The 21,877-nt window shown below is 34.1% G+C and overlaps 1 protein-coding gene across 28 annotated transcripts in view; it reads right to left on the reverse strand.

Annotated features, from left to right (window-relative positions):
* LOC134602740 (protocadherin gamma-A4-like) overlaps positions 1-21,877 on the reverse strand; it is a 487,733-nt gene that overhangs the window by 78,607 nt on the left and 387,249 nt on the right. For 2 of the 28 annotated variants that reach the window (XM_063447956.1, XM_063447951.1), the window contains exon 1: positions 11,406-13,980. The exons of 22 other annotated variants lie outside the window; for them this stretch is intronic. In XM_063447956.1, coding sequence (XP_063304026.1) covers positions 11,406-13,832 — 2,427 coding nt within the window. In that variant the 5' untranslated portion in view covers positions 13,833-13,980. Of the gene's footprint in view, positions 1-2,570; positions 5,115-11,405; positions 13,981-17,335; positions 19,926-21,877 lie in introns of those variants that run through there. 4 more of the 28 variants (XM_063447961.1, XM_063447954.1, XM_063447945.1 and 1 more) reach the window with 3 other exon arrangements.

Genomic DNA, 21,877 nt, shown 5'->3' on the forward strand with positions numbered 1-21,877 from the left:
ACTTTTAACCCTGCAAGTGTAATTATTTCAGTTTTCATAAACTGTAATATTTACCTTGCAGGGTTAAGTCCTCCTCTAGTGGTTGTCTATCAGTATCCGCATTAGGTCTCCCCTGCCGGCTGACGTTGGCGGGGGAGGAGAGTAGACGGAGCGTAGGCAGAACCTGACCAGCACCGAGGAACATCGGCGCTGGACTACGGTAAGTCACTGAAGGGGTTTTAACCCCTTCAGTAACTTGGGATGGGGGGCGGGAGGGAGAGGGGCACTCCAGGGTCCTGCAGTGCCAGGAAAACTAATATGTTCTCCTGGCACTGGAGAATCTCTTTAACCAATAAAATCAACCAATAAAGTTCTATTCATCAACAAGCTAAAATATAAACAAAAAATTCGGTGGAGCACTATATGCTCAGTGAGTGCAAACAGCTTATAGGAATAATGTGTGTAGTCGCTTATAATTGGAAACATTTTTTGATTTATATACTTATTTAGTTGTAATATAATTTTCACAATATATAATGCTTGTACATCAGATTTACTGTATTATGCTAAAATATAGCTAAATACTTTTTAACTACCAAATGAACATTCACAAACAATTATGAACTTTATAAATGAACAAAAAATGAGGTCACGATAAGCATCATGTGTAAAGATAAATGCTAATCTTTATCATCTAGGTAATGAGACATTTTTTAATAGGCACCTAAATGCAGATTCAAACCTATATGCTGAGTAAGTACAATTTAACCCTACATTAGGGTGTGCCTGGGCACAGATTACACATCCCTTAAGCATGCCTATAATCCACAAAGTACCTCAATGCTGGCTGACAATTGAGCAAGGGTTTGCCACTGCAACAAGACACTAAGAAGACAATGCTCCCAGTACTGAACTAGTATATTGCTTTAGGTAAGAAATTAAAAATGACTACAGACAAAAACAATTTATGACACAAGACTCATAGATCCAGAATAGCCATCCATCCCTCGAAAAAAGTCCCCATGGTATATTGATTTGCTCTTCTATAATACAAACATGAAAACCTAAGAAATATGCTATCTTGACAAATACATCATGAGCTCTATGGCTGGACAAGTATATGTCTAAAATAACATATAATGATATAAAATATATATTTTGATTTTACAAATTATATATAGCCAAAAAATTTGATGTCAAGTGTTTTTTAATTATTTGTAATGCAAAGTAAATATATGTTTTTAAAATAATAACATGAACATTAGCTACTATGTCTCTCTGCATTTTGCCAGAGACATGTCTCAAATCTCCAACAGCAGAAAACAATTCTACTTGAATTGAACTTTCCAGCTATGGAGATTGGCCACTTTACTGGCAATATTTTTATGTTTTGATGGCTGATTGCTTTTAATGTCATTAGTCTTCAATATGACATGTACTTAATTTTGCAAAACCTATATAAAAATAAGGTATGGCACTAACAGTCTTTAAAAATATCCTTTAAATGTGAGTTACATGTTCACGTGTACTTTTTAAAATATAACCCTCATGCAATTCTTCCCAAGTTAGAACGCCTATCTTTGCTATAACATAATAATGAAATCCAATGATTTTTGGTGTTTATGAAGTTCACATGTGTTTCTAATAGATTTGGTATACAAACTATACAATCTGATATCTGCCAATTATACTTCTACTTCACTCATATCTCACTTGGCAGTTTCAAGATTCTGTTCAGTCAATGTAACTTCGTGTACCCACGTGGTAGGGATACCTTATGCACAGAATACCCGTATAATGCTCACTTAGCAGCTGGACTATGGAGAGAGCTGCAGAGTGCCATTTTGTCTACTGAAGCAAAAGCTTGCCGCACTGTTTAAGTTGAACCACATTCTGTTTATGTCTGCTTATTACTGCTTATTACTACATGGGCTTGTATCATAGCTTCAAACCCCGTGGCATTTCTTCTTTTATGTAACAGGCTGCAGAATCCTGGGTTATACTTCAAAATGGTACACAGCTCTCCATACATAAATCATGCATGCAGTGCTTTTAGATATCGGGAAGGGAGACTTGACTATAAGTAATGTTGTTTACATTCTAAAAATAAAATCACTTGCCTAGAAATATAATTACATATGTATACAGCCTGATGCTTTGTCAATCTAAAATGTATCTACTATGGTACATTGATGTGATTCTAAAGTGTTAGTAAGTATTACATTAACATATAAAGTTGGAACATTTGAAACAACTATTTACAGGTATAAAACTGCAGACAATATAAATTGCTTAAGAAGGTGGCCCTAAATTGATGACAAATTGAAAATGGTAAGTTTGGCTGTAGCGTGCTATTGAAGTATACTATAAAAAAAATAAAAAAAAATAACAGATATCGCAAATGTGTTAACCTCAAGAAATATATTTTAAGAATTTTTTTATACAAAATATATTTCTATCAGCTCATCTTTGAAGAATAACCACATATATTAATTCATACAAAAAGGTATATACTGATCATAAGTAAAATCTAAGAATGAATCTAATTAAATATATATTTTTTTTAAATGAAAGATTTTTTGCTGTCTCACCTGGATTAGCTCATTTGAATAAGAGTCGTTGATCGCATCAGTCATCTGAGGAGCATTTTGAGGTTTTGTCAAAGTAAAATCTATTTTTTCAATTGGAGGGAAACAAGCAGGATAACATTGTCCCTGTGGTTCTGGAGGAGCCATCCTGACCTCCATATATTTTAAAGTACCATCTGTGTTCAAATACAGTGTTGGTTGGTACTGCTCTGTGTAGTGCTTGGAGTGTGATTTGTTCAGACAACAAAAAACACAATTGTTGTCATAATTTTCATTTTTCATGCATTTGACAATTAGTATAATAAAGGTGATAATGGAAACCAAACTTATGGCTACCAAGGAAATAATAAGATATAAAGTTAAATCTAGTGTGGACGTTGAGCTAGTATTAAAATCACTGGATTTGTGTGCTTCTTTGGGAACATTTTCTAACATATTTATAAATATGGTGACTGTACTTGACAAAGACGGCTTCCCATGATCACTGACTGATACAAGAAGGCGTTGTTCAATATTATCTGAATCTTGAAGAGAACGAATAGTTCTGATTTCTCCTGTATACTCAGAGATCTGAAACAAACTCTGGCTGGTAATCTCAATAAGGCTGTAACTAAGCCAGGCATTGTGACCAGAATCCAGATCTACAGCGGAAACCTTTGTTACTAAATAACCAGTAGATGCAGAGATTGGGATCTTTTCTTGGGAAATTAATTCCCCTGAGTTCACTGGATATAATATAGTGGGGTGATTATCATTTGTATCCAAAATAAATATGAAAACGGACACATTGGAACATAAATTTGGAGATCCAAAATCTTCCACTTTCGCAGTGATTTGTAGAACTTGAAATTGTTCATAGTCAAAAGAGCGCTGGGCATAAATCTTTCCATTCTCAGAATCAATGTATACAAAAGATGAAATTGAAAGACCATCAGTTTTGCTTTCAGTAATAGAATATCTCAATTTTGAATTATCTCCTTCATCTGCATCCATAGCAGATACTGTACATAATAAACTGCCTGACTCATTATTCTCACTTATAAAGGTTTTGTAAGAAGACTGGAGAAACATGGGAGCATTATCATTAACATCAGAAATTCTGATGCTGATAGTGGTCTGATTGTACAAACAAGGCGAACCCAAATCAGAAGCGATGAGTTTAATATTATACATTGATACATTTTCTCTGTCCAGGTATCCACTAGTTACTAAGGAATAGCGATTGTTAAAGGGTTGGGATTTAAATGGTAAATTTGGTGATACTTCCAAAACAATTTCTCCATTTTTACCAGAATCTTTATCTTTTACTGTGATAAATCCAACAACTGTTCCAAGAGCAGCATTTTCAGGCACTTCATTTGTCTTGAAAGTGAAAAATATTTCAGGAGTGTTGTCATTTACATCTTCTACTTCAATTTGTATTAGGCATCGTCCTTCAAGTTCGGGGACACCTTTGTCTCTGGCCCTGACAGATAATTCATAAAAGTTTGCCTTTTCAAAATCCACATTTCCCTTAATGAATATGTGACCTGTATGTGGATTTAAACCAAATGTTTCTTGTGCTGCATCTGAATTACGGTGATAAAATGAATACAAAATTTCACCATTGGTTCCGTCATCCAGGTCTGTAGCATTAAGTTTAAACACAACTGTTTTCAAAGGGACGTTTTCCAATAAACTGAACTTATAACGTGGTTGATCAAACATGGGTGCATTGTCATTGATATCTAAAACTTTGATGGTTACCTGAGTAGATCCTGATCTTTTCCTTTCTCCTCCATCAAAAGCAGTAAGGACAAGATTGTGTTCTCTCTTCTCTTCCCTATCTAGAATTTTATCTAATATCAGTTCTGGAATAAGAGTTCCATCTTTGTGATTAGATACAGACAGGGAAAAATATGGGTTTGGATTCAAGCTGTATTGGCTAACACTATTAATACCAACATCTGGATCATATGCAATTTCTAAAGGGAATTGTACACCAGGGGCAGTCACTAGTTCAGTTATTCTAATTTCCTGATTAGAAATAGCAAATGAGGGAGAATTATCATTAATGTCCAAAATTTCAATTTCTAAAGTGAAAAACTCCAGTGGCCGTTCGGCAACAATCTCCAAATGCAATAAACATGTAGGATTTGATGCACAAACAATCTCTCTATCAATCCTTTCTTTTACTGACAAATCTCCATTTTCTTTGTTCACAGTAAAATATCTGCTGTTTTCATCAGGTCCCAAACTTAAACTACGTTTCTGAATATCTTCTAGATTAAATCCCAGGTTGTGAGCCACATTTCCTACAAATGTCCCTGTCTTTGTTTCCTCAACAGTTGAATAACGAAGCTGTGCATTGACTGAGCCCCAGCTATACAGAAAAATAAAGAATATAACTTGCCATTTCCAAGCCTTTGCAGTGCTCCAGCAGTCCATATCTTAAATTATTTCCTGAGAGATATTGTAGATTATGGTCCTTTTATAATCCCATGAGTCAATGAGTACATCCAAAACGGGCTAAATTCTATTTCATTCCTACAGAAACATCCCTATCCAAAATGCAGCTCTTCTTTGTGTCAGAGGAAAATGGGAGAGTGGTTCATTGAGGGGGAGGAGAAACAGGAGGAATGACATAAGCAGATTCATTGGTGAAGTTAAAAAATTCTTTAGATGACAAGTCAGCCCTCTGCTGGTCTGTCGTAGTAATTTCATATCCCATAAAAATACAAGGATATTTGAAAGTCTCAATAGTTAGTCTAAATGGGGTAACATCATATACCGTACATTTTCATTAACAGATTTAAAAGTATTGCAAGCAAGTATAAGCTAGGGAATATTAAGATAGATATTTGACCCACTGAACCACACAAACATTCATAAAAAGCCAAGAAATAGAGTGCGAACGACTGGTCCACATCTCTTTGTAGCGACTTAGCTACTTAGTTAATACTAGTAAAGACAGCTGGGGAACCCATACCAAATGATTAAAGGGAACTAAGAAAAAGCTGATATTTTGAGCAAGTTGAAGAATAAAAAATGTTCTAAAGAAGCATTTCATATAAATGTTACACATATTAATTTCCTGACAAAATTGTAATAACATAAAATGTAATGACTCTGAAGTTTAGAGCAGAATCTTAAATGCACAAACAAAGTTATACTCATAACCTTTTTTGAGAACACACTTAAAAAGTCTTAAGAAAGTATAAAGCTAATTGAAGTCTCCAAAGTAACAACCAAATAATCTTGTAGAATAGAGTAGTACATATTCTACCTCTAAGTGTAAAGAGAATAGGAGAACATGCAAAATCCACCAATAAATATAAAGAAAACATAAAAGTGCATATAAATTATATATTCACAATACTAAGTAAAGTATGTATCCATGCACACACAAGGACTAAATATATGCAATATAGTTTTCATACCAATAGGTGTATACTGACTGTTATATTTTAGAATATGCTACAGTCTTTTTTATGACTGTTACATTTTCATATTGTATATTTGTTCAGTATCTTACTCAAAGTTCTGATAGCATGATGAAATATTGACAGAGAATGTGTTCAGTTTCCTCAAGGCCCATTCTTGAGGCTCACAAAATGAGGCCTGCAGATGGCTCTGAATTTTGACATTGTGTGTATATATATATATATATATTCGAAAAAAGATTTGTATATATATATATATATATATATATATATATATATATATAAAATGAGGTAATGGGAGTAGATTGTGATGTTTGACCTAGTTTGATTCATTTAGCAAGTTTGAGTCAGAAGAGGGCCCATGTCAGTCAATTGAGAAATGTTTAATGTTTTGGTTAAAGTAAAATTTCATGATTGTGCTGTTATAGGGAAACAAGTTGGGTAACATTGTATCTGAGGTTCTGGTGGAGCCATCCTGACCTCCATATATTTCAAAGTTCCATGTGTGTTTAAATAAAGAGTCGGCTGATACTTATCAATATAATATTTAGAGTGGGATTTGTTCAGAAGAAAAAGTCCACAACTATTATCCACATGTTCATTCCTAAAGCATTTTAGAATCAATATAATGAATGTAACAAGGGAGACCAAATTGACAGCCACAAGAGAAATAATAACATACAAAGTTAGGTTTGATGTAGGTTTAGGATTTGTGAGAAAATCATTAGATTTTTGTGTTGCTGGTGCTATACTATCTACAATAATGATACACATGGTGATAGTAGTTGACAAGGATGGTTCACCATGGTCCCTGACTAAAATGACAAGATTCTGCTCTATGTTGTCTGTCTCACGAAGACCTCTAATATTTCTGATTTCACCTGAGTATTCAAAGATCTGAAACAACTGGTAAACTCAACAAGACTGTACACAAGCCAGGCATTGTGACTGGAGTCCATATCTACTGCTGAGACCTTAGTAACCAAATATCCAATAGATGCCGACATTGGGATCTTTTCTGTAGCATGGAAGTCTCTGGAATTTTCAGGGTATATACTGCAGGGTAATTATCATCTAGATCCAAAATAAATACAAAAACTGAAACATTAGAAAATAATTTTGGGGATCCATAATCTTCCACTCTTGCAATGAACTGTAGAACTTGCAATTGTTCATAGTCAAAAGAACGCTGGGCATACATATTATCATTTTCTGTGCCAATATACACAAAAGAAGAAACAGAAAAACCATCTGTTTGGCTTTCAGCTATATAATATCTTACTTTGCATTAGCTCCCTCATCTGGATCAGAAGCAGAAATTGCACATAATATGCTACAAGGTTTATTGTTCTCTTTTATGAACGTTTTTAAACAGACTGAAAAAATGTAGGAGACTTATATCAGAAATATTAAGGATAATTGTAGTCCAATTATGTAAAGAAGGAGAACCCAAGTCCGAGGCAATCATTTTAATAATATATCAGGTTTTTTTTTTCTCTGTCCAGGTATTCACTGAGGACTAAAGAGTAGCAATTTTAAATGGTTGGCATTTAAAAGGTACATTTGGGGACACTTCCAATTGTATTTAACCATTCTTCCTAGAATCTCTATCTCTCACTGTAATAAACCAAACAGCTGTTCCTATATCAGCATTTTCAGGCACCAAATTTGTTTTAGGGGTAAAAGTAATCTCAGGAATATTATCATTTGCATCTTCATCCTCAATATGTATGAGACATAAACCTTCAGGTTCAGGCATACCATTATCTCTGGCTCTAACTGACAATTTGTAAAAAGGGGATTTTTCTAAATCCACATTTTCCTTAACAAATTCTTCACCTGTAATAGAGTCAAATCAAACTTTTCCTTTGCTTTATCCAGAGTATGGGGATGAAAGGAATATATAATTTCACCATTAGATCCCTCATCCAGATCTGTAGCAGTTAATGCTATTAAAACAGTCTTCAAAGGGAGCTTTTCGGCTAAACTAAACTTATAAATTGACTGCTGAAACACAGTTGTATTGTCATTAATATCAAGAACTGTAACAATCACTTGAGATGATCCTGACTGAGGTTTTTCTCCACCGTCATATGCAGTAAGTATACTTTTATTTTCTTTCTTTTCTTCTCTATCCAAAATCTTTTCCAATACCAATTCTGGAATGAGTGTTCCATCCTTCGGAGTCTTTACAGACAAAGAAAAGTATGGATTTGGATTCAATCCTTTACTTTACAGTTAAAGCCTATGTTGTTGGTCTACAGCAAATTACCTACTGTTGCCCGCAGATCCCAAGTTCAGTCTGCATTTGGATATATCTGTCAAATGTATCCCCAGATCCTGAGCTAAGTCCCCTACTAATGTTCCCAACTCTGACTCTTGAACAATAGAATAACAAAGCTGCCCATAAATCGAGCCAAAGCTACAAAGGAAGAACAAATGCACTACTTGACATTCATATGCTTTTAAGTAGCCGTGGATGTCCATCTCTTAATTACTTTTCTTGAAATATTATGAAATATAGTATCCTTTTATAATTCCATGAGTCAGTAGTTTAGCTTGAGATCATTGCATTGTTAAATAAATCATTATTTATGCTTTAGAAACCTCTGCAGGTTTTCCAACAGAACAGAGGAAAGATGGGAGTGTTATTCTTTGAGTCAGGGGGAGGAGAAAGGGAGGGATGATATTAACAGATCCACTGCTGTAGCTGAAAAAAACAATTGGATGACAGGTTCACCCTCTTCTGGCCAATAGCATAAACTTCATTTTTTTTTTTAAATAATATATAATATGTTATAGCCTATTGTCAATTATGTTATTCAGTATTCAAAAACACACACACACACACACACACACATCACTTTTGTAACATAAATGTTATACTTAGTCTAAAAATTAATGTGGTAACTGGTAACATATATATATATATAATGAACGTAATGTCCCGCACTCACTGCTCCCGGTCTTGTTTGTTGCCCAGGTGCAAACTTCGACCTCCAAATATATAAATCCTTGTTTGAAGTGCACTCAAACAAGGATTTATATATATATATATATATATATATATATATATACATATATATATATATATATATATATATATATATTTTTTTTTTAATCCAAGTCAAACAAGTGTCGAGAACATTTTAGTTTATATTCCTTCACAAGTTTCAGTGAGAGATACATATGACTTTATGTCCCAAAATTTAGTTATTGTTATTAAAGATGATCTGTCACTTCTCAGGATTTTTAATATTATGTTTACTTATGTTTAAATTTAAAAATATGAAGTTGTGAGGAGTGAGACATCTAATTAAATATTTAAATATAGAGATCCACACAGTCAGTCATCATTAGCTCTGTCCTTTGCAATTGGCAGTCAACATGCATGAATCAATATTTCTGTTTTACTCCTCATCTGCAACCCTTGCCGTGACTTGAATAGTTTATGATGTAATTTAATGTACAATTTCTCATAAAAAAGTTAACAAAAATTATAGTTGATTTTCAATATTTTACTCCATGATGTACATTCCATAAAAGTGACAGTTTTCCTTTAAAACAGTAGTCTCTAGCAACATTAATCAAGAATCACAACATCTTTAGTGCATATCTCTTTGCACAGAGCAATACAAACAAAAAAAACAAAAAACAATTACTTTGTGCATTCCCACAACCATGCATATGAACATTTTAGAAAATGTATTTGTAAATGTATTTAGAAAAATAAAATTACAGTGCATTTTTTGTTGTTTATTTTTATTTCAAAACTTGTAAACTGACTTAAAATTTCTAACATTCAAACCACTTTAGCTTGCTCAAGTGTTTTATGTGTAAACGGCATGTCCTCTTTTTTACTTTTATAATGTGACAATTTTTATATGACTTGTCACTTTTATAAATCAACTACACTTTACCGCCCATCAATCAGACTATCAATCAGACAGTCCTGTTACTTTCTGGTAATTTAGCTATGTGGAGCTAAACTCAAGAGGCAGGCAATTGCCCAGAGCACCTGTTTTGCAAAGTCTTGGATTAGACAGTCACTGAAAGCCAGTATTGGGGAAGAAGCGGAGGGCTTTACAGCAGCTGCAGATAATAGATGCAAGCCAAGATTCCATGTAGCGCCAACACAAAAATGCTAAATAAGTTACATGGTTAAATGCATATAATGGAGACATATCTACTAACATGTTAAATTCCTGACTGACGGAGGATTGAGTTATGCAACTCTTCCAAGAAAACACAAAACGGCAGCTCAGTGTATCAAATGTTGCACAAAGTATGGTAAGATGTGCATAGCATGTGTTAAACTATGAAAATCATGACAGTTAAAGAGTGTAATTAATTTTGGACCCAAGATACTTATCTATAACATGAATATATCCAGATTGAATAGAAGCATGATAAAAGGATTAAACATTCAGAAAGATGGCCAGAGTGCCAGAAAGCTAGCCAGATAGATAGATAGATAGATAGATACATACATGGATAGATAGATAGATAGATAGATAGATGGATAGATGGATAGATAGATAGACATAAATTTAATTATTTTTAGAATCAGCTAGTAGCTTGTACGTCTGTGTAACCAACAGAGAGAGATATAAACTAAGAAAAATAGTAATTAGAAAACCGGAATAATAATCCCTCGATAATAACTGCAGCAATTTGCAAATACTAGATTTATACTAGATTTATTGAAACTTCATGGATCCATTTTCTTGACTGCTTTTGAATATTAGCTAAGCATATATTTTAATCTATACATTTTGCCTATAAATTTTTTTTGGGGGGGGTTCAAATCACATGCTTAATAAGACTAAATTGTAAGTCCCACCACACACACCACTTGAATTAATTTTAGTGCCAAAGTGGAGAGCAGCGTGCTGCATTACTCTTTTCTGTGCTGTTGAAAGAGGAAACAACACTCAACAAATTCAAAAAATATATATCTTGAGTCTGTTAGAGCCTTGCATGTAACAAGAATACAATAAAAACACAAGTGTCTGTACTGATGGATGAGTCCTTCAATCCCCACAATAACGTAGAGAGTAGCCTCTTAACCAAATAGAAGACTGTAAGTGGGCTTAGGGCCTCAAATCAAATAAGCATTGTAGGTAATCCCCTGGGCCATTATTGCATCCACCAATAATTATTTCCAAATTGTATGAGTTTTATAGACATACATATATACACAAATTGAAAATCCCCTAGGTACCCATTAGAACTGTTTTAAATATATATATATGTATATATATGTTAAAACCACACACGGCATTAATAGAAAAATGCAAATACAATATTTATAAATTCTGAAGTAAAGTCAAATTTATAATATACTTTTTGTAATATACTTGTTTTCCTCTGTTTAAAAACAGATATGTAAGAATATAATGGAAAGTTATCTCACCTGATTTAGGTCATTTAACCAGCCTGTCTCAGTAGATGAATCAGGTTCATCTTTTAAATACGGACTGTTTTGAGGTTTTATTAAAGTGAAATTTGACTTTTCTGCTGCTAATGGTAGGCAGGTTTGGTAACATTGTCCTTGAGGTTCTGGTGGAACCATCCTCACTTCCATGTATTTCAAAGTTCCATCTGTGTTAAGATAAAGTGTTGGCTTATACTGTTCGGCATAACGCTTGGATTGTGGTCTGCTTAGTGAACAACAGCTGGAACTGGAAGTATCTTCCTTTCTTAAACACCTCACAAGCAATATTATAAATGTGATAATGGAAACCAAGCTGATGGCCACTAGAGAAACAATTAGATACAAAGTCAGATCTTGTGGTTTTGAATTCTGAGAAAAATCATGAATTTTGTGGTTTTCAATAAAGCCATTGTCTGCTATATTTAGCAGTACAGTGACTGTAGATGTCAATGGTGGATCTCCATGGTCCCTTATTAAAATCACAAGCTGTTGCTCTGTATTATCAGCTTCATGGAAATTCCGAACCGTTCTGATTTCTCCAGTAAAAGGAGATATTTGAAATAAAGAGGAATTGGCAGGCTCAAGAAGACTAAACTGTAACCAAGCATTGTGACCAGAGTCTTTATCCACAGCAGATATCTTTGTTGCCAAATAACCAGCAGTTGCTGATTTTGGAATTTTTTCCTGTACTAATAGATCCCCAGATAAGTCTTGATTAATCACACTAGGATAATTGTCATTTGCATCAGATATAAATATAAATACTGAAGAATTCGAGAGTAATTTTGGAGAACCAGAATCATCCACTCTAACAGTGATTTGTAAAACCTGAATATGCTCATAGTCAAAGGAACGCTGAGCATATATATTACCATTACTGGGGTTAATGTAAATAAAAGAAGAGACCGAAAAACCATCTATGTGACTTTCAACAACAGAGTAAAAAAGCTCTGCATTAATACCTTCATCTAGATCAGATGCTGACACAGTAGTAAGCAAAGTGCCAGGGTCATTGTTCTCTTTAATGAAAACATTGTAGATTGATTGGGAAAATATTGGGGAATTATCATTAATGTCTGAAACATGCAGTATTATTGAGGTGTGTGTATGCAGAGCAGGAGTCCCTCGATCAGAAGCAACAAGCTCAATAACATATTGAGACAATCTTTCTCTGTCCAAATATCCATCGGTGACCAGTGAAAAGTGATTTTGAAAGGGCTTAATTTTGAATGGTAAATTTGGAGATACATTTATATGTACCTCTCCATTCCTACCAGAATCCTTGTCTGTCACACTAACAAATCCAACAACAGTTCCCAGTGGAGCATTCTCTGCTATTTCAGTTAGCATGGAGTCAAATGTAATTTCTGGGGAGTTATCATTAACATCTTCTATTTTAACTTGGATCAGACAGCTCCCCTCTAGCTTGGGAGATCCTTTGTCTGCTGCTCTAACGGATAATTCATAAATGTTTTTCTCCTCAAAATCTACAATCCCATTAACATAGATTTCCCCAGTCTTTGTGTTCAAGTCAAATAATTTCTTTGCAGAATCAGATGTGTGATCATCAAAATAATATTCAACGTCAGCATTTGGTCCTTCATCCAAATCAGTGGCATTTATACTTAGGATAACGTTTTTTAAAGGGATATTTTCCTTCAGACTGATTTTATAAATTGACTGATCAAACACTGGTGCATTATCATTAATATCTAATACTTTTATTGTTATTTGACAGGAACCTGATCTAACCGGCTCCCCTCCATCGATAGCTGTAAGAACTAGTTTATGGTCTCTCTTTTCCTCCCTATCTAATATCTTCTCTAATATCAGCTGAGGAACGAGAGTTCCATCTATACGATTCTTCACAGATAAAGAAAAATAGGGGTTTGGATTTAATGTGTATTGTTTAATATCATTTACACCAACATCTAAATCCTGTGCAATCTCTAAAGGAAATCGGACACCAGGGATGGTAACCAGCTCTGTAATTTCAAAAATTCGATTATTTATTAAAAAAGTGGGTGAATTATCATTTATATCCAAGATCTCTATTTCCAAATTATATATCTCTTCTGGATTTTCAGTAGCTATCTTTAAATGCAATATACATCTTAAAATGGATTCACACAGACTTTCTCTATCAATCCTTTCATTTACTGACAATGCTCCACTTCCTTTATTTAAATTTAAATATGTATTTTTTTCTACAAATACCAAATTCAATCTGCGTGGAAGAATATCTGCTTTTTTAATCCCCAGATCCTGAGCTATATTCCCAATTAGTGTCCCTGGTTCTGACTCCTCCAGAATAGAATAACGAAGCTGCCCAGAGACCCAGCCCAAGCTACAAAGGAAACACACTACTTGCCAATTCCAAGCCAGTAAAGATCTTCGGAAGTCCATATCTTTAAATTCTTTCCTGCACAAGTGGTGTCATGTAATCCCTTTATTTTAATCCCAAACCTTCATAGATCATATATTCATTTCTTTGTATGCGTAGAAAAAAGCAATCCAGTACAATCCACCAAAGGATTTTCATCCAAGCAGCAGCTCTTCTTTGTGTGTAAGTGGAAAAATGGGAGGCTGATTCAGCAAGCCATGGGGAGGAGAAAAAGGAGGGATGATTGAAGCAGATCCACTACTGTAGCAACAGCAATGATTGGATGACAGGACCGCCCTCTCCTGGCCAATCATGCTATAACTATTAACCAAGACACACTAGTTGAGTATTGTAAGTCAGTGACATGAATTATAAAATAAAATAAACAATGTTTAACTATTATTTTCTTGTGCAGAGAAATATGTATGTCTATCACTGTCACTATTATATTCTCCTTTTATTATTATGAGTAGTGACTAGCTATCATACACCTATCAACTTTTGTGGCTGACAAGTTTGCCCTCTTCTGGTCAATAGTGTTAACTTCATGTACAAATGTAGGAAAACATTTCCTGTAACTTGCATATTGTATTAACATTTATTATTTCATTTAAAGTCCACACCATTCTTATTACATCAGAAATTCCTGGTTATATACTTTATATATTAAATTATTGATTGTAGCTTTTAAAGTTTTTTCTAAGACGTGTACATTGTTATCATATTCCTAACGTGATGTTTAATTGCCACCTGACTTCTGCAAATATGTTATGATTTGTGTGTGTGTGTGCATTTACTATATTTTATAATATACATATGTAAAAAAATGTAAAAAATATTTGTAATCGCAAACAACAAACATTAGCAGTAAATTATCAATGCTGAGGAGCTTAGTATTTTTCTAAGTGTCTCCTTTATTTAATTCAACCTTTCTAACAAGCAAATTTGTCAGATTTCTGCCCTGCTAGAACTGACAATTACTGTTTTGAAAAGGAACTATAAATGCCACAGAATATAGAGCATAAAAATTGTATGTAATCAGATTCAGCACCCACTATTGAGTTAGATTTTGCTTCTGCAAGTCACATTATTATTAGAAATATGTGACGGAAATGGTATACATGGTGAGAAAACCACCCTTAAGCCCTGTGTGCAATTCAAAGCATCAGATGGAATAGTGTATTGTTCACTGGTATTGGAATGGGGAGCAATGACAATGCTGTACCTTGTTATGGTACTACAGTACACAACACACAGAATTTAGGACATACCTGATTAATTTAGGCATAAAATTAAAAAGCCCAATGAAATGAAAAAGGCATCTTACCGTTCCTTAGAATTTTCTGTAATAAACGTAAACGCAGAATAATAGCAAAATAATTATGAGTCAAAAGAATAGTCAGAGACAAAGCCTGAAGTTAAGAAAGACAGAAAGGAACATAATTATATAAACAAACAAAAAATCAAGGAGTACAGAGTGGAGAATGGTCAATAAACTAGCTGGGATGAAATGTGCCAAAATCAACCAGTACTATAATGTGCTCTTGGATTACCATAAGGGAAAAACATGACAAAGTACAGTATGCTGTGCAGGATGGGTTTGAATAGCCCGAGAGAGCATGTGATTGGTCAGTGTTATTCCAGCAAAACCAAACAATGTCGTTGCATACATAACACAGGTATATCTGCATCAATTTTGATGCAAGAACTTTCCGCCTCATAATATTACATGGATTCACAGTGGCCAGCATCAGAAATGACACCAGAAAGACCGGTGCCATTTGAATGCATGGTAATATGACTCACAGGTAGTGTGGCAATCTGTCATCATAAATGGATTTCCGACATATGGCAGTCACAGACATGACAATGAATTTAGACTATGTCAAGATAACGCCATCTGCCTGAGTGCAAAGTGCCACATAAAAACTATAATACAAGAGTGATAATGTCCTAAAGCATGATTCTGGCTTTTCCCCTAATGTCCAGTGAAAGGACATTTTAATGTATCAGCCTGCAATGAAATAGGAGGCAGGTTTTTGCCTCATGTATTGAGCAAGGTCCAAACATAATCCATTGATAGAGATTTCTAGATAAGAACCTAAATGATTTGCTTTGCCAGTCAGGCCAAATCATCCAACATCCATGTATAACCTCACTAAAGCTCTTGTAAAAATGGTAGGACATCCCTGCCAAGGTGTTTCAATATATAGGAATAAAGCCTTCCCAAAAGGTAGAGCTTGTCATAGCTGCAAAAATAAATCTATTCTAAAATAATGTCTAATAATAATAATAATAATAATAATATTAATAATCAGGCTATGATAACAAATATGTAACTATCAGACTAACCAAAACTCTACAATACAAGAAGCATCAGTGTGGTAACTAATTTGATTTTGCTTTTTCATGTTTATTTGCATTTTTTTAAGGTTTTTGCAATGATAGGTTAGAAACCGAAATGTTAAATACAAGAAATATTTAGTGAGTGAGGAGGTAGAGACATCACCAATAAAATAACAAAATGTCCCCTTATTTCACTATGTACTTTTTCTGTTAAGCATATTGTTTGAACTATATATTTTCTATTGAAAAACAATATTTATTACATAGTAAAAAGGCCACAGTTAACATCACTGAGGACTCTAGATAATATATGTTTATTGTTAAATGGAAAATACTCCATTATTAAAGTGCAGACATATTACGCTATGATAGTATTTGTCTTCTGTGACACTGAAGTTTAGACAATGTCATAAACATTCTTAGCCACTTAGCTAATGTTGAGTTAGAAGCTTCTCCTTTTTTAAGTCTGTAACATTATCTTAGAAACCCAAGTTATAAACACATATACATACACACACAAAAAAAAAAATGTTACCTCTGGCTACATTACATGTTCAACATTATTGTGTTTAGTCTAATATATGTACATTTCTTCTTTTAGGTGTTTCCCATAAACACATCTAGTAACCTAGTTAAGTTTTCGTATTAAACATAGCAAATAATTAAACTGTGGCCATGAGAATGTTAGGATAAGAACACTCTAGAAAGCATAATCAGTGCAGCTCATTAAAGTGGTTATGGTGCTAGAGTACTGTCCCTGCGTTCTCACTAGTCTTTTATTTTCCTATACAAAATTATGGGGTATAAAAGTTGTGACAATATAAAAGGTGATTTAATGAAGTATGTTGGGTGGCATATAGGCTGAACAATAACTACAAACAACACAGCTGTGAAGACCTGTACATATGTTACATTACATTTTCTCAGAAAATTACCTGTCAATATGTGAGGCATCATAGTAAATTGATAAATTGCCCACAGACCACTATTGTATTTTCCCAAACATGGGCACAATATCATTAACCATTATTCTTTCTTAGAAAAATAAATAAGATCCTTGCATATGTGAAGGTCCAAAACATCAAGCTAAATCACATTTGTACATTTGTTTTCATATTTACATGCGTTCAAAAATGTATTAACATAACTCAATGACAAAAAAGGTTCACTGCATTCTCACCTGACTTGGATCATTTAACCAGCCTGTATCAGGCTGTGAATTGGGTTCATCAGTCAAGTGAGGAATATTCTGAGATTTCATGAAGGTGAAATTTGGCTGGTCTGATACTAATGGAAGGCAGGTTTGATAACATTGTCCTTGAGGTTCTGGTGGAACCATCCTGACTTCCATGTATTTCAAAGTTCCGTCTGTGTTGAGGTAAAGTGTTGGCTTATACTGTTCTGTGTAAAGCTTGGATTGTGGTCTGCAGAGCGAGCAGCAGCTAGAACTGTTGTAACTGTCTTCCTTTCTTAAACACTTCACAAGCAATATTATAAATGTGAGAATGGAAACCAAGCTAATGGCAACTAGAGAAACAATTAGGTACAAGGTCAAATCTGATGGTGGTTTGGAACTTAAAGGTGAATCCTGTGTTTTGTGGTTTTCAATAAAGGCATTGTCTGCTATATTTAACAGTACAGTGACTGTAGATGACAAGGGTGGATCTCCATGGTCACTTATTAAAATCACAAGTTGCTGCTCTGGATTATCAGTTTCATGGAAATTCCGAACAGTTCTGACTTCTCCAGTAAAAAGAGATATTTGAAATAAAGAGGAATTAGCAGGCTCAAGAAGACTAAACTGTAACCAAGCATTGTGACCAGAGTCTTTATCCACAGCAGATATTTTTGTGGCCAAATAACCAGCAGTAGCTGATTTTGGAATTTTTTCTTGAAATACCACATCTCCAGAAATATCTTGATTAATTACATGTGGATAGTTGTCATTGGCATCCAATATAAATATACCTATTGATGCATTGGAAAATAATTTTAGGGATCCCGAATCGGCTACTTTAACAATGATTTGGAAAACTTGAATTTGCTCATAGTCAAAGGAACGTTGAGCATATATATTACCATTACTGGGGTTAATGTAAATGTAAGAAGAAACCGAAGAACCTTCTATGGAGCTTTCAACAATAGAGTAAATAAGCTCTGCATTAATTCCTTCATCTATATCATATGCTGACACAGTAGTGAGAAAAGTACCAGGGTCATTGTTTTCTTTAACGAAAACATTGTACATAGATTGTGAAAATATAGGAGAATTATCATTAATGTCTGAAACATGTAGTAGTATTGAGGTATGAGTATGCAGAGCAGGAGTCCCTAAATCAGAAGCAACAAGCTCAATAATATATTGAGACAATGTTTCTCTATCTAGATAACCATCGGTGACCAGTGAAAAGTGATTTTGAAAGGGTTTAATTTTGAATGGTAAATTTGGAGATACATTTACATGTACCTCTCCATTCCTACCAGAATCCTTGTCTGTCACACTAACAAATCCAACAACAGTTCCCAGTGGAGCATTCTCTGCTATTTCAGTTATTATGGAGGAAAATGTAATTTCTGGGGAGTTATCATTAACATCTTCTATTTCCACTTGGATTAGACAGCTCCCCTCTAGTTTGGGAGATCCTTTGTCTGCTGCTCTGACAGATAATTCATAAAAAAAATTATCCTCAAAATCCACAATCCCAGTATTATAGATTTTCCCAGTCTTCGTGTCCAAGTCAAACAATTTTCTTGCAGAATCAGATGTATGACCATCAAAATAATATTCAACATCAGCATTTGGTCCTTCATCCAAATCAGTGGCATTTAGACTTAGGATAATGGTCTTTAAAGGGATATTTTCCTTCAGACTGATTTTATAAATTGACTGATCAAACACTGGTGCATTATCATTAATATCTAATACTTTTATTGTTATTTGACAGGAACCTGATCGAACTGGCTCCCCTCCATCGATAGCTGTGAGAACTAGTTTATGTTCTCTCTTTTCCTCCCTATCTAATATCTTCTCTAATATCAACTGAGGAATGAGAGTTCCATCTTTACGATTCTTCACAGACAAAGAAAAATAGGGGTTTGGATTTAATGTGTATTGTTTAATATCATTTACACCAACATCTAAATCCTGTGCAATCTCTAAAGGAAATCGAACACCAGGAATGGTTACCAGCTCTGTAATTTCAAAAATACTATCAGTGATTAAAAAAGTGGGTGAATTATCATTTATATCCAAGATCTCAATTTCCAGATTATACAGCTCCAATGGATTTTCAGTAGCTGCCTTTAAATGCAATATACAGTTTAAAATGGATTCACACAGACTTTCTCTATCAATCCTTTCATTTACTGACAATGCTCCACTTCCTTTATTTAAATTTAAATATTTATTTTTTTCTCCAAATACCAAATTCAATCTGCGTGGAAGAATATCTGCTTTTTTAATCCCCAGATCCTGAGCTATATTCCCAATTAGTGTTCCTGGTTCTGACTCCTCCAGAATAGAATAACGAAGCTGCCCACAGACCCAGCCCCAGCTACAAAGGAAACAGATACACACTACTTGCCAATTCCAAGCCAGTAAAGATCTTCGGAAGTCCATATCTTTAAATTCTTTTCTGCACAAGTGGTGTCGTGTAATCCCTTTATTTTAATTCCAAACCTTCATAGGTCATATATTCATTTCTTTGTATACGTAGAAAAAAGCAATCCAGTACAATCCACCAAATGATTTTCATCCAAGCAGCAGCTCTTCTTTGTGTGTAAGTGGAAAAATGGGAGGCTGATTCAGCGAGCTATGGGGAGGAGTAAAAGGAGGGATGATTGAAGCAGATCCACTACTGTAGCAACAGCAATGATTGGATGACAGGACCGCCCTCTCCTGGCCAATCATGCTATAACTATTAACCAAGACACACTGGTTGTGTATTGTAAGCAAGTGACATGAATTATAAAATAAAATAAACAATGTTAACTGATTATTCTGCAGAGAAATATGTATGTCTATAACTATTATTGTTATATAATACTATTATATTCTCATTTTATTATCATGAGTAGTGACTAGCTATCATACACAGATCAACTTCTGTGGTTGACAAGTTTGCCCTCTTCTGGTCAATAGTGCTAACTTCATGTATAAAGAGATGGAAGACATATAATATAACGTATAGTTTGTTAATTAACACTTGTTAATTAATTTAAGTTCCACATCATTCCCATTACATCACAAATTCCTTAGTTATATATGTTATATATTAATTTATTGATTGTCTGTAGCATATAAAGTTATTCTATGATGTTTGTACATTATCATATTATGTGGTGTTTAATTGCCAGCTGAATTCTGCAACAACTGTTATGATTTGTGTGTGTGCATGTTGTAACCACACAGATGAATGTAATCTCCATCAACAAACATTAGCAGTAAAATGACCAATGCTGAGGATTTTCTATGTAACTCCTTTATTTAATTCAACCTTTCTACCAAGCCATTTTGTTAGATTTTTGCCCTGCTAGAACTGACAAACATAAGCATTGCTGTTTGAAAAGGAACCATAAATGCCACAGAATATAGAACAGAACAATGGCATGTCTTCAGATGCTGCACCTATTAATGAGTTAAATACTGCTTCTGCACATTATTATTAGAAATATGTGACGGAAATGGTATACATGGTGAGTAAATACAGAATAATAGCAAAGTGATTAAAAGGCAAAAGAATAGTCAGAAGAATAGACAGACAGAAAGAAACATAATCAAGTAAACAAACAACAAAATCAAGCAGTACAGAGTGGAGAATGGTCAAAAACTATCCAGGATCAAATATGCCAAAATCAACCAGTACTATAATGTACTCTTGGATAACCATAAGGGAAAACCATGCCAAAGTACAGTATGCTGTGCAGGATGGGTTTTAATAGCCCGAGACAGTATGTGATTGGTCAGTGTTATTTCAGCAACACCAAACAATGTTGTTGCATAAATATTGCAGTTATGTCTGCATCAATTTTGATGCAAGAACTCTTAGCCTCATAAAATGACATGGATTCACAGAACTTAAATGGTTTGCATTAAAGTTAATTGCGTCAATGGCCAAATCATCCAACATCAATTTATAACCTCGCTAAAGCTCATGCAAAAATGGTAGCAAATCCCTACTGAGGTGTTTTAATATCTTAAAATAAAGCCTTCCCAAAAAGTAGAGCTTGTTATAACTGCAAAAAAAAACATTATTCAAAATGAATGTCTAATAATGATAAAAATAATAATCAGACTACGTCAACAAATACGGAACTATCAGACATATGACAATTCTGTAATACAAGAACCATCACTTTGGTAACTAATTTGATTTTAATTTCTCATGTTTATTTAGAATTTTACAATGATAGGGTAGAAACCAAATGGTTAAATACAAGCAATATTAGGTGAGTGATGAGGTAGAGACATCACCAATAACAGAACAAAATGTCCCCTCAGGAAGGACCAAAGATGTCTCCACTAATTTGCTATTTTACCATCTTCTTGTTTTATACATATTGTTTGACCTATATATTTTCTATTGAAAGACATGATTTATTAAATAGTGAAAGCCATTATTTAACATCAGTGAGGACTGATGTAGGCTTATTGTTAAATGGCAAACACTCATTATGGCAAACACACATTATGGCAAACACACAGTATTGTAGTGCAGACATA

The sequence above is a fragment of the Pelobates fuscus genome, chromosome 3 (assembly GCF_036172605.1).
Source record: "Pelobates fuscus isolate aPelFus1 chromosome 3, aPelFus1.pri, whole genome shotgun sequence".
NCBI lineage: Eukaryota > Metazoa > Chordata > Amphibia > Anura > Pelobatidae > Pelobates > Pelobates fuscus.